The 14,072-nt window shown below is 33.5% G+C and overlaps 1 protein-coding gene across 2 annotated transcripts in view; it reads left to right on the top strand.

The window, feature by feature from the left end:
- Positions 1-13,829, top strand: part of LOC115210642 (polycystin-1-like) — a 146,380-nt gene extending 132,551 nt beyond the window's left edge. For both annotated transcript variants that reach the window (XM_036502002.1, XM_029779292.2), the window contains exons 33-38: positions 823-1,054; positions 1,793-2,067; positions 2,928-3,048; positions 8,269-8,513; positions 10,187-10,358; positions 11,503-13,829. In XM_036502002.1, the coding sequence (XP_036357895.1) occupies positions 823-1,054; positions 1,793-2,067; positions 2,928-3,048; positions 8,269-8,513; positions 10,187-10,358; positions 11,503-12,992 (2,535 nt within the window). In that variant the 3' untranslated portion in view covers positions 12,993-13,829. The remainder of the gene's footprint in view (positions 1-822; positions 1,055-1,792; positions 2,068-2,927; positions 3,049-8,268; positions 8,514-10,186; positions 10,359-11,502) is intronic.
- The last annotated feature ends 243 nt before the right edge of the window (positions 13,830-14,072 follow it).

Here is a 14,072-nt window from a genome sequence, read left to right as displayed (position 1 = left end):
TTATCAGAGTTATCTACTTTAGAAAGCATAAACAGATTTACAATTATAAGCATTTCTTGTAAACCTATTTTCAAACCAACATTTCTATAAATCAATATTAAGTTCAGATTTTTGAAAATTATAAAAGAAGGGGAAAAAAATCTCTTTCAAATACTCCCCTATAGGAATATAACTCTTAAACACTGACAGAAGCATTTCAGAAACAGCTATGCTGACAATCTTCATGAATCAGTTTTCTAAAATGTTGCTATCTCTAATGACATATGGGCCTATTCTCAATTTTACTGGTTTTCAAATTTATTATTTTTATGAAAATCATTACAAGATGATTTTAAAAATCATGAGAAGGGAATCTCAGAAAAGACAAAAAAAATCATTATTGATATTGACAAATAAATTAGCAAGTATATATTAGTGACAGAGGCAGTATTAAAACTAAGAGGTAATATTTGTCCCCACTTTAATGTGCATGTTCTGACAGAATAAACTTTACTGTGATAGTTACTATGAGAGAAGCTCCCATATTGGCTTTTGATGCAAAATATACTCTTGTTTATATTGCCAGTGATATAAACAAGTGTGCATTTTGTACTGAAAGCCATTGTAAGAGTTTCTCTCTTGGACCACAGTATAGCTTGTCCCAATAGAACAGCCACATGTGAGGATAAATAAATTAGCATATTATGGCTTTACAATTTTATCAAAAAAAACCTTGATTATAACAGAAACAAAGTTTCGTTTTTACCAACAAACATTTTGAAATTAATACTTAATCAAGAAAGTTTATAAGTGTTAATGGACTATAAAATATTTTTATTTTAGATATCTATGGGATTCGTGAGCAACTTAATTGTACTTCCGGTGAACTTAATAATCGTAACTTTGTTCCGTAAATCAAAACCCCGAAAGGAAAAACCATCCCGAATAGAGCAAGCCTTAAAAGAAAGTAATGAAACACCCACAGTAACATCAGTAAATGATGTTCAACCTCTTGTAATGACTGGTTGGGATGACATGTCCAGAAGTCAAGCAAATCTAATTGGTTCAGATAAAGGTCAGTGTAGTCATATTCTGTTGTTAATAATATTGCTTTATAGGGTGGTGAGCAAGGAGAATCATTAGCACACCAGGCAAAATGCTTAGCAGCATTTCGTCTGTCTTCACATTTTGAATTCAAATTCTGTCAAGGTCAACATTGCTTTTCATCCTTTTGGGGTTGATAAAATAAGTACCAGTTGAGCACTGGGGTCGATATAATTGACTTATTCCCTCCTCTGAAATTGCTGGCTCAGTGCCAAAATTTTAAACCAATAATATTGCTTTATAATAATTCTCCCTATGCACAAAGCCAGTATTTCTAAGAGAAGGGTCAAATCAACTGACTACAATATATTACTGGTGCTAATTTTATTGATAGTGGAATGATTTGAAATTTTATTGATAGTGGAATGATTTGAAATTTTATTGAATGATACTGGGACTAATTTTATCAATATTGGAATAATTTGAAATCAGAAACACAAAAGAAAAGTCTATAAGCCAGAAGGTAGCTACCATTTAGTGAATGAAACAGACTATGTTATCACCACTGTAACTTCATCAGGAGATGTGAGCTCAAAGAAGGAACAAAAATAGCTGATAGCACTTACTCAACTTTACAGTTTGATGCAGAAAAGAAATATATACTGAGATTAATTAAATTGAATCTAAGAAATCTGATCAAATACTGATAATTATGTTGTTATTGATATTGGTTATTCCAGTTTGATGCACTTCTTTGTAATTGCTTTAGATTTGAGCCGACCAGGAACATCTATGTCAAGACCAAATACTCCAGCAGTTCGGAAAAAAGCAGGTGGCAATGATGACAAGAAAAATAAAAAGAAGTTCATGTTTCCTTGGTGGTGTCGAATCATCTCTTGGATTCTTTTGTGGCTCACAGTTGCTGGCAGTTGCGCTGGTGTCACATTTTATGGAATCACTTTCGGAAATGAGAAATGTACCAAATGGATATCATCCATGTTGATATCTTTCTTCTCTTCAGTATTCATTACAGAACCAATAAAAGTAAGTAAAGTACAATAAAGACTATGTAGCCTGCTTAGAAAAATCACTTGGCTCAAATGGAGGAGCTCTATGTGGTTGCTAGACGTGCTAGAAAAGGTAGCCAAATTTCTTGCAAATTATAGATATCCTTGTAAGGAATAACACATTAGATAATATATTCTTTGATAATAGATTCAAGCATAACCTGTCTGTCAATTAAAAAAAAAATAGATGGAATTTTTATACTTGAATGTCTCTGATCACATGTCTACTTGATTATGGCTGACTTGATGTTAAACAGTATCCCCAAAAGCATTAAATTTTCTGTTCTATCCTTCATACTTATTAGATTTTGAGGGCCATTCAAGAAAAAAAGAGTGTTTATTTATTCAAGAAAAGAAAAATTAACAAAAATCTAGTTTCAATGGCAACTAAACCAGATATTCAAATAACTTGATTAAATTTTAGAATTTTGAATTGCTATAGACTTTCAAATAAATCAAAACAAACAAACTTATTTAATGAAATTATAAAAATTGATCAGTCTTATTGTACTGGTCCAGTCAAGTACCAATCATGTACTGTTTAGGCAGGCATAATGTTTCTCTTGCTAAATTTTCTCATGTGTCCTTTTGTTAATGTGGCAGGATATGATGTGAAGATAAGTTGGTTATTAAACATAGCATGTTGAGTAACTGTGAAGAGGTCTCTTCATTGGCTCAAACTGATGAGTATAGATTAATTATCAGGGAAATAAAAGATAGAAGTGATCCAGAATAAAGCAAATGTAATTCTAAGTTCTATTAAAATCTGTCTTTGGCAATGTTTGTTAAAAACATTCTTTTCTCACATTATAATCTTTAAAATTATAATACACTCAGGTCTTTGGCATGGCAATTCTGTTGTCATTAATCTTGAAAAAACCTGCTGAAGAAGAGGAAGAAGGAGAAGATGAAACACTAGAAATGGGAGAAGATGAGGAATTTTTGCATTCAGCAAATGGTAAACAACTTGTTTTAATATTACTGTGTACACTTCCAGAGTATATTACTGTGTTTATACCAAATCTTTTCAATACTGCACAAATTATCTGAACGGCAGAAACCAGAAAACATTTTAAAAAACTGAAAACAGAATTAGTACAGTATTCAGGAAAATTTCTAAATAGTCACGATGTGAATGCTTGCACTGTGATTCCCACTTTCTATATGAAAATTAGTCCATAGTTTCACAGACACTTCTTTTTACAAATAAAATAAAATTTTACTGCTTTGATGAGTCTTAAGTATGAGTCCCTAGATGCAGTATAGCAAGGCATGAACATCGAACAATCACACCTTTAACCCTTTAGCATTTAAACCAGCCATATCTGGCCAGAATATTCGACCTGTTTTATGTTCAAACTAGTCAGATCTAGCCTCTCACACCAACCCTACAATATCATTCCAAAAATTAACAGTTACCTCATCAAAATCTCAAAGCTACAAAATAAAGCAAGACTAATTCAAAACAATGTAAATAAATAAGCATTACTTTTGACAGAATAATGTGAATGCTAAAAGGTTAACTGACTGCTCAGTACTTTAGAGATGTGGCCATTCCTAACTGTCAATGTATGCTTGTTTGCTTCACTTCTCAACTCCTAATGAAGCAGAAAAGATACTGTCATGGAATGCCATGCATAAGTTTTCCCCACCTGTCACAGCCATGTGCCAGATCTTGGGTTTCTGAAAATCATTTACCTATGATTATTTTACTTTGACCGCCTCTTTTTTTTTCTCTCTCCACAACTCCTTGAAGAGTTGTCTTTGCAAGGTTACTAGGCCTTGTTACACAGCCATACCATTTCAGCTTCCTTTTCACCTAGTTATGATAAGTTTTCATGCTAACCAATGTAATGCTGCGTGGTTTCATGGACCTGCTTGGTGGTTCAAGTAGGAGATGCCTAAAATATTGTAATAACATCTTGTTTCTAGTGATTGTATCTTCTTTCTCTGTATCACTTTTGTATCTTGGTGATAGCCCATGTCTCACATTCAAGATGGAGAGGACCAGTGCACAAAGTGTCCAACCATACTCTTTATGGTGATGTTTCTATCTCTCTATATTGTCCTGAGTTTGGTTAGAGCAATTCTTTATACAATTCTTCAATGTGGTTACCATCATAGTTTGTTATGTGTGTGTGTGAGGGGGGTTGCTTACACATATGCTGCTGTATTGTTGAAGGACTGCCTGCAGGCAGCGAGCCTACATAACATCAGTTGACATTGATGGACTGGTTGATTAAGAACCCCACATCTTTTACATGGCTGTTTTCCTCTCCACTGAAATAGAGTACGTGACACCTGTTTGCATTTCTTCAGTGTGTTTCCATCTAGTTTCAATGAACTCAAAACAGTACCGGATGTACTTCTGCATCTAATGCGTGAGTTCTTTCTGTTTTTTAATTTTTCAGCATACTAACATTCTATGCTGCTTTTGTAATATTCTGTCCACCATGGATCTTTTTTGGTGACTCATGTATTACATCAGTGCTGGTGACAGAATGATTGGATGTTCATTTTTAATGTGTTGTAAGTGTTCCTATAAAGGAGTTATAACTCAATTTGGCCATCATAGAGCAGGTCTTGGGTATATAAATACTTGGCGATGCCTATCCTACTCCAGATCTATCTGCAGCTGATTTTTTCCAATTCGGCTGTTTCATTTTGTTTGGAGACTTTTTCTCCTATGACTGGTGACTTTGTCATGGAAGTTAATCATCCATTGCTGATGTGCAAACACAACCATTTTGTTAGTGAGCTGAAGCAATATACTGGGTAATGGTGCTCGGGCCCACACACGAAAGATTTAGGAGATGGATGTAAACCAGTGATGTCTGTCCATCCTGTGAATTAAAGAGCAACATACCAGTTACCAGTCATCAGATGTATTACCACTATCCAGAAACTCCCAGTTCCCTCATTTTTGTTGTTTGTTCCTTCTCGAGCCATGCCTGACTCATACGGGCCGGTTTCCCGGTTTCTTTGGCATATAGGTTCCCCACCTGGACGGGGCGCCGGTCCGTCACAGATAAGCTGCAAGATGCAGGAGGAAACAGTGAGAGGAAGTTGTGGTGAAAGAGTCAGCAGAAGTTCGCCATTACCTTCTGCTGGAGCCGTGTGGAGCTTAGGTGTTTTGCTCATAAATACACACCATCGCCCAGTCTGAGATTTGAACCCATGATCCCTCGACCGCGAGTCCGCTGCTCTAACCACTAGGCCATGTGCCTCCACAGCTCCCTCATTTGCACACTGTAAACAGAATATTTACCAACTATAGCCAGCTGCTTACAGTAATAGAAAATATGTACCACTTTTAGAGGAAAGCATAACATAAAATGTTATTAGAATAAAATTTCAAAAAAGGTTAATCAACTATAATAAATAATATACATTTTTTGTTTGTTTGCTATGTTAATGTTTTAGTAAATAAAACACTAGATAATAAAAAATTATAATAAAGGAAAGAAAAAATAAGTTGTCACTTTTTGTTAGTTGATAACATTTAGCAATGCTGCTTATTAAAGTATTATTTGCATTAATTATAGAAATTTCTGACTAGAAAATAATTTCAGTAGGATATAATGGAGATGCCTATCAAAATGTATTTGGAGAGTAGAATAGAGGTAATGTTTTGCTACAACATGTAAATAAATGTATTTTATAACTTACTGCCCACGTTAGAAATTTTACATGTCACGAGACATTAGCTGCTTTATTTGGCATAAACAAATTTTGATAAACAGCTATTACAAAAATGTCAGAAGAATGATTTGAAGCACTGAGACATAATGTGTATGCATTATGTATACAAAATACAACCAGTGGAGCTTTAACAATTGTGAGGCTTATTGTGCCCATATGGTGTGAAAATCCAAAATTGCTGCGAATGAAGTAAAGTAAATTAAAGCCTTGAATATTTGTTATTTTCTTTTTAATTTACAAATCATAAATAATGGGGATAATTTTGACTGTACACATATATATCTCCAGGTCCACCCTGAACTAGCAGACCAAGGGTTAAAGATTTCTTTTTGTTGGGGGTGTATCTAGGTGACCTTTCTCTTATTAAAGATAAAGATTAGTAATTTGGGAGTTTTTGATTATTATTTCTAGCTAGTCAGTCAATCATGTGGAGGATCTCTTGTTGGTGAATATAGTTGGTTTTTATATGGATTTATCTTATTTCATAATCATTTTGAGGATTAAGGCAGTGAACTGGCAGAGTGGTTAGCATGCTGGATGAAACGCTTAGTGGTATTTTACCCGTTGCTACGTTCTGAGTTCAAATTCTGTCGAAGTTGACTTTGCCTTTCATCCTTTTGGGTTTGATAAAATAAGTACCAGTTGAACACTGGGGTCAATGTAATCGATCATCCCCATCTCCCTCAAGCTGCCCTTGTGGCAAAAATTTGAAATAATTACACTGGTCAACAAAATTAAATGTATTATACTCATTAGGAATGCAAACCAACCTTTTTAGACTAATTTTTCATGCTGCTTTCAAACTTTCACTCCATTTGTATGCAGCACATATCAGATTTTCAGTAGATATATGCAAATATTTACAAACTTGTATATATGAAGTCATTAACGGAATAAATAAGGACACATTTTTTTAACGTAAATAAGTTTATTGAGTTAAAAATCATCACTATCATTCTACAAAGAGTGAATACACAAAATAAATGAGTTTTTTTTTTCTTTAGTCAGCCTGGGGCTACAACAGAAAACACATGGTGTTTCACAGAGGGCTGAGGTGACAATTCTTCAGGTGATTATCTGGAGATAGTTCAGGTGATCTGTCTTATCATTAAGGCTTTGATATAAGTAAACTATCTGAAGAGACTAGGATGAAAGAGAAAATTGACCTAGGCAAGATTTGAACTCAGAACATAAAAAAGCCAGAACAAATGCTGCAATATATTTTGGTGACTGCTCTAATAATTCAGCCATTCCAGGCAGCATGCTTAGACTTGTTTAGTCTGTGTGTGTTATCATACAATTTTAAGATCCAACAGTACAGACCAAAATAAACCTCAAATTCTAATGACACCTGAATTTTAGTGAGCAAAATTTGCTCTGTACTACAATGACTTTTTCCACCATGGTTCCAGTTGTTTTAAGGACAAGGGGTCTGAAACAAATCTATTCCCAAGTACAAAAGTAGAGTCCACTTCTGAAAACTTACCATCTTCATGATGAAAGAGTGCTTTGACATGTTTGATGCAAAGTATGGAATTCTACTATTGTATAGTGTAATCTTTAGAAATGTTTTGTGAGGTATTTTGTAACTATGCTAAGAGGAGCTTACATGTGTTATAAGAGTATGTTAGAGGTAGGTTGCAAGTGAAAATGAACTTCGTTCATCCATGCAAAAGCCCCACAACCAGGTGAAAAATCATACATTTATAAATTTAACTTATAATTGGAGCTGTTGTGATATGAAAGACTGTTTGTGTGGATAAGAAGAAAATAAATATAAATTTGTATACATACAGAAGTTTAGGAATGTGATTTTGCACAAGTACAACAGTTACAAAAATATGGAAATAAAAGTAATATTTCCAAAGACATGTTCCTGTTTTATATAACTATTGTGTGTGCATATGTGGTGGGGATGTATTATATCTCACATGTACACACTTGTAAGGGTAGGAAATAGTTTAAAAAATTTTGGTGACTAAAAGAAAAAATTGCTTACAAGTATCTAAAAATATTGTTTATTTGTCATTAACCCTTTTTGTTTATTATTTTATTAAGCTTTAGGTATCTACAAAACTAGTTATCAATTCGGGTGTGTTTTAAGTGGATGAGACACAAATCTGCCCCTGAATAAGATGCCTATTAATTTGATATAGCATTCCCAGTTTAGCAATCTTTTAATAAAATAATTTGCTGACAAATTATTGTGTGAAACAAAGAGTGATAACAAGAAACATAAAGAAAAACTTGCAATGAAGTTTATCTCACGAACAGATGACAGATCAAAATAAATATAGACTCAGTAAATTTGTCTTAATTTTCAAGTTAATAATCGCGAAAATTACACATCATTTAAGAAAAACATTATTAAAAGGCATAGTGTCAAGCAAAAATAGTGAAAGCCATTGAATGATCAAGAAGACAGATAAGCATAATTTGGTACATTGCGTTAACATTTCTGATTTTTCTGCTGCAGGGTTTGGTGCTGCAAAACCAAAGAAGACTGCTTATAAACCACCAGACCAAGAAGCCCTTGGAAAGATGCGAGAACAACGTCTGAAAGAGATCAAGATGTGGGAAGTTATTAAGGAAATTATATTCTATGCTTTCTTCTTGTGGATTCTTATGGTAATTAGTTACCGTAACAGAAGTCCTTGGGCATATAGAACTAAATATGCTTTGGAGAATATCCTTGTCCATACTGGTAATGATTTTAGTGAAGTAAGTAAAATATTTGGTAATTCAACAATTCAAAATCTTCTCATTGGAAATTCTTTTATTCTTTTACTCTTTTGCTTGTTTCAGTCATTTGGCTGTAGCCATGTTAGAGCACTGGCTTGATATACATACATACATATATATATATATATATAATATATATATATATAACACACACATATATATATATATATCTATATATAATACAAAATGGAAAATGAAAACACAAATCCTAGGCAGTCAACCAAATTCCTAAATGCATAAATGAAGATATTCAATCAATGTAATTGAATCATATTACATTGATTGAATATCCTCAATTATGCATTCAGGAATTTGGTTGACTACTTAGGATTTGCGTTTTCATTTTCCTCTACTTTGTATTATTTTGCATTGGCTCTCTATGAGCACTCCATAAATAGCCCATACCTTCTATAACATACTTAATATATATGTATATATGTGTGTATATATATATATATATATATATATTATATATATATATATATATATATATATATATATGACAGGCTTCTTTCAGTTTCTGTCTACCAAATCCACTCACAAAGCTTTGGTCTGCCTGGGTATGGTACAAGACACCTAAGGTACCATTGAGTGGGATTGAACCTGGAACTATGTGGTTGGGAAGCAAGCTTCTTACCACACAGCCATGCCTGTACCTGCATTTTGATTATTATATCCATCCATCAATTCATCTATCTTCTCTGCCCACTATTCCAAGGAGGGTGTTGGGGTAGAATCCTCTGGCACCTCATCCGAAAGGTCTTATTAGAAGCAACCATCATCAGACTTTCTTGACTGGATTCCCAAGTGTAACAAACTGACACTATGGCTATTATCCAACCATCTCATTATTGGTCTACCCCTAGACATCCTACCAGTTGGCTCAGCTTGAAGAATCCATCTTGTGATTCTTTTCTAAAGTATTGTAATCACATGTTCATATTACTGGTGCTGTGACTTCTTAATATGAAGAAGTAGTGGCTCAACCTGGAGAGATGCCCTGATCTCCAAGATACACACCCTGTCAAGTAACATAACCCCAGAAATCCTTTGAAGAATAGTAGTCATTTCCTTTGGTGTCTAGACAGAAGCAAATAGGAAATAACTCTTACTGACTAAAGACAAAAAAATTTTAACTTTGTTGCATTGTGTTATACCTGAATGATAGTTGTCTGAGGTAATGCTATAGCTATTTAGAAACTATGCCCATATATGGAGCATATTAAGTATGTGATGTAGATGGAAAAGCCTAAAAACCATTAGAATTCACTCAGTGTAAGTGAAAAAATACATGAAAATTTAATTATTTTCTGCCACTGGCTGAAGATAAAATTTGGACAAAGCACATCTACAGCTAGTCTCTTCAGATAGTTTAATTATTTTAAAGCCTCAATGATAAGACAGATTACCTGAACTATTTCCAGATAACCACCTGAAGAATTGTCACCCCAGCACTCTGTGAAATGCCATGTGTTTTCTGTTGTAGCCCCAGGCTGACTAAAAAAAAAAAAATAGAAATAAAAACTTTGTTACACAGTGTTATTACTAATGCAATTAGAGCACAAGAAGCAGTATCTTATTGGAATCTCTTACTTTACAAATCTCATAATTTCTTGATCACTAAATATTTAAACTAACTATTTCATACATAGATTACCAATACTCAGGCTTTTTGGAAATGGGCCAAGAATGACCTTGTTGATGGTCTCCGGGCCACTAAATACTACAACGGTGCACCACCTCTTATGTTGCGTGGCTATATGAGTGATAAAACATCAAGGATTATGGGATATGCAGTCATGAGACAACTCAGAGCCACCACAAGTAAGTAATCACTTTTGAGAATAAAAGGTACTGAATTTGTGTAAGTGTTTATGTGAAATATCTTTATTAATAAATGTTCCTTCTCAAGTCATGCCAGGCTCATAAGGGCCGGTTTTCCGGTTTCAGTGGCGTAGGAATTCCCCACCTGGATGGGATGCCTGTCCATCACAGGATTACTCATTTTTGCCAGCTGAGTGGACGAGAGCAATGTTAAATGAAGTGTTTTGCTCAAGAACACAACACATCGCCCGGTCCAGGAATCGACACCACAACTTTACAATCATGAATTCAACATCCTAACCACTAAGCCACGTGCTGCCACAAATATCTTTATTGATGTACTGTAGTAGTATGTGAAAAGAATATATATACATACACACATATGCACACATATATATATACACACACACACTCAATCATATACATACATACATACTTGGCACTCTGTTGCTCATGAAATTAGTGTGCAAGTGACTGAGCACTTCACAGGCACACATTCCTTTAATGTAGTTCCCAAGGAGTTTCAGTGTGACACAGAATATGACAAGATCATCCCTTTGAAATATAGGTATTATTCATTTTTGCCAGCTGAGTGGACTGGACCACTGTGAAATAAAGCATCTTGCTCAAGGACACAGTGCACCTCTGAGAATTGAATTTGTGGTCATGATCCAAATACCATAACCACTGAGCCATGTACTCTGTATGTATATATTGCTAGTATCATAAGAATTTTTATAAAATTCAAGAGAACATGAAATAATTTCTTTAAAACATTGGATCTTGAAGCAGATAAGCTATAAATAATAGCATATAAATACTGGGTAAAAAAAAACCCTTTGGACAGAAAATGTCGAAGGCTGCCTGTGGAAAATGGTAGGACATCTGTTATGTTTACAGATGTGCATTTGTGTCCCACAAAGATTTTCAAACTCATTTGCACACTATTATTTATAGATTATCAGCTTCAAGAGCCAACATTCTAAAACAAAACAATTATTTCACACACATACACACTTAAATATATATATATTAGTAGAAGGATTATATATTAGTAGAAAGCACTTATTGTAATTGTTGTTTTTATGAGGTAACAAATTTTTCAGTATTTTCAAATTAATTCTTGTATTCCTTATTTTTACAGAACAGTGTAAAATTGCCAAGCAGTTTGAATCACTTGGTTTAGACTGTCATAAAGAGTATTCACTCTTTAATGAAGACAAAGAAATGTATGGAAAAGGTTGGGATACACCAAGTTTCAACAGCACATACAGTAATTTGGCTGATGAATTTCAGTACCAAGATTCCTCAAAACTAGATGGTTATCCATTCTATGGTAGTTTAAATATGTATGGTGGAGGAGGTTATGTAGCCAGACTGAAAGGTAGCAAGACAAAACTTACAACCATGATGGAGAGATTACAAAACACCAGTTGGATTGATAAATTAACCAGAGCCGTTTTCGTTGAATTCACAATATATAACCCTCAAGTGAACTTATTCACAGTTTGTACTTTATTAGCTGAATTCACTAGAATAGGGGGCGTTGTAACATCATATCGGTTTGAACCATGTATGCTGCTACCATATATGACACAGGCTGCTCTTTTCCAGACACTCTGTGACGTTATTTTTGTCCTTTTCCTTATATATTTCCTGATAAAAGAAGTGAAACTTCTCCTCAAGTTACGTAGGAAGTACTTAAAAGAGTTTTGGAACCTTGTAGAGCTTGGAATTGTAAGCTTGTCCATTGCAGGAATGTTTATATTTATATATAAACTACTTGAGACAACACGTCTTACCGATTTGTTTAGAAAAACCCAAGGTAACAAGTACATGAAATTTCAGTATGTAGCCTTCTGGAACGAGATGTTTTGTATTATAGTTGGTTGGTTGGTCTTCCTTGCAACTCTTAAATTCATGAAGCTACTTCGCTTCAACAAACGAATGTCCATGCTGTCATCAACACTAACAAACAGTGCACCGAGTCTTTTGAATTTCAGTCTGGTGTTTTGGATTTTCTTCTTGTCATTTGTACAAGTATTCTATTTATTGTTTTTCCGAGAGATGAGTGATTTTGCAAACTTCATCACAGCAGCAGAAACTGGATTTCTAATGATGATGGGAAAGTTTGACTTCCATATGATGAAGCTTATCCAGCCAATTCTCTGTCCTCTGATATTTGCTATGTTCGTTGTAACAATCACATTCATCTTATTAAATATGTTCCTTTCAATTCTAAATGAAGCATTTGCCTCTGTTAAAGAAGATCTTGACAAACAAAGCAATGAGTATGAAATAGTAAACTTCATGGTGGGTCGTTTCAAAACATGGACCGGCATTGGTATGTCTGGAGCTGTGTCTCCTGAAGAACAAAACTGTAAAAAATCAATATCAGGAAACAAAGATGGTCCTGATGGACAAATTGAACAATTTCCAGATAAGGTTGACCAGCTTTTGAATTCTATCTCCCAAGTTTACATGGAAAAGGATACATTAGAAGCATTCTTTGATGACAGAAATGAAGCTGGAAAGAGAGCATTAAAGAAAATCCTGAAACAAAGCCAGACAAGCAGTGCCTACCATGCATTTCCAAATGATGACTATGGATTACCAAAAGTACAGACAAACTAACCATATATTTAAATAAAAGTAGCAATATTTACTGCAAACCAAAGACTCTTGAGTTGTTTGTACATTTAAATTGTCCAAACCATTCTAATTAGTACTACAATTACATAGTCTGTAATTAGAAAAGTAGCATTTCAGTCAATGCCAGAGGCTTGTGAATGGTATTTTATTTGGCAAACTGCAATTGTTGCATTTACACTCAATTAAGGTCAAATTCAAGAGAAAGACTACACTTTAAATATTCCCAAATTCTACTGACAAAAATCACAATAGTGAAAGACTTATCTGTACATAATAATGTGTCATTTAAATATATCAACACACTGACTATATAAAATATCTTTACAGATACAAAATAGAAAGAATGAATCAAATATAATTTGAATGTTAACTGTATAATAAATAATTAAAAAAAAATTGTTATATATAACCTTGATTTACATTTCTGGAACGTAATTTTGCTTTGATTACTAGTTTGATTAAAGAAGTATTTCAAAGATTTTATTCTTTTACTGACTTTTGTTCTCTTAACTATAATTTTTTGTTTCATTTTAAGTGTCCTTAAAGTTTTCTCATTCAGTTAAAGAAACATTTCATGTACATATATATATATATATATATATATATACATGCTATATGAATTGTTGCATATAGAAAACACAAATTACTTTCACAAATTACACAGACCAACAATAGTAACAAACCGTAAGCTAATTTCAGCAGTGTTCTCATATACAGGTTTAAACAATTTATATGTCAACAACAAAATCATGATCGTAAAACATCACATAGTTCTATCAAGCAATGTACTATAGCAATAAATATGCAAATATAATTTTGTGCTGTTGTTTTGTTGTTATTTTTAAGAATCAAATTTAATGAATTTAAGCAGTATTGATATGTCATCTGTTAGAAATTGCCTATTATAAGTATAAAAGAGACATACATGGTGTTCAGGCTAAATTTATCAGTTTGCATAAAAGTAAAAGAAAACACAATAATCCAAGTATTTTAAAAAATGAAAAAAATACCACCAAGATTATGGCTGGAAGATAAGTTTACATCATGGTTTCAAGATGTCTC

Source organism: Octopus sinensis, linkage group LG4 (assembly GCF_006345805.1).
Source record: "Octopus sinensis linkage group LG4, ASM634580v1, whole genome shotgun sequence".
Lineage (NCBI taxonomy): Eukaryota > Metazoa > Mollusca > Cephalopoda > Octopoda > Octopodidae > Octopus > Octopus sinensis.
Note: the sequence above shows the minus strand (reverse complement) of the source record. Positions and strands in the feature narration are given on the sequence as shown.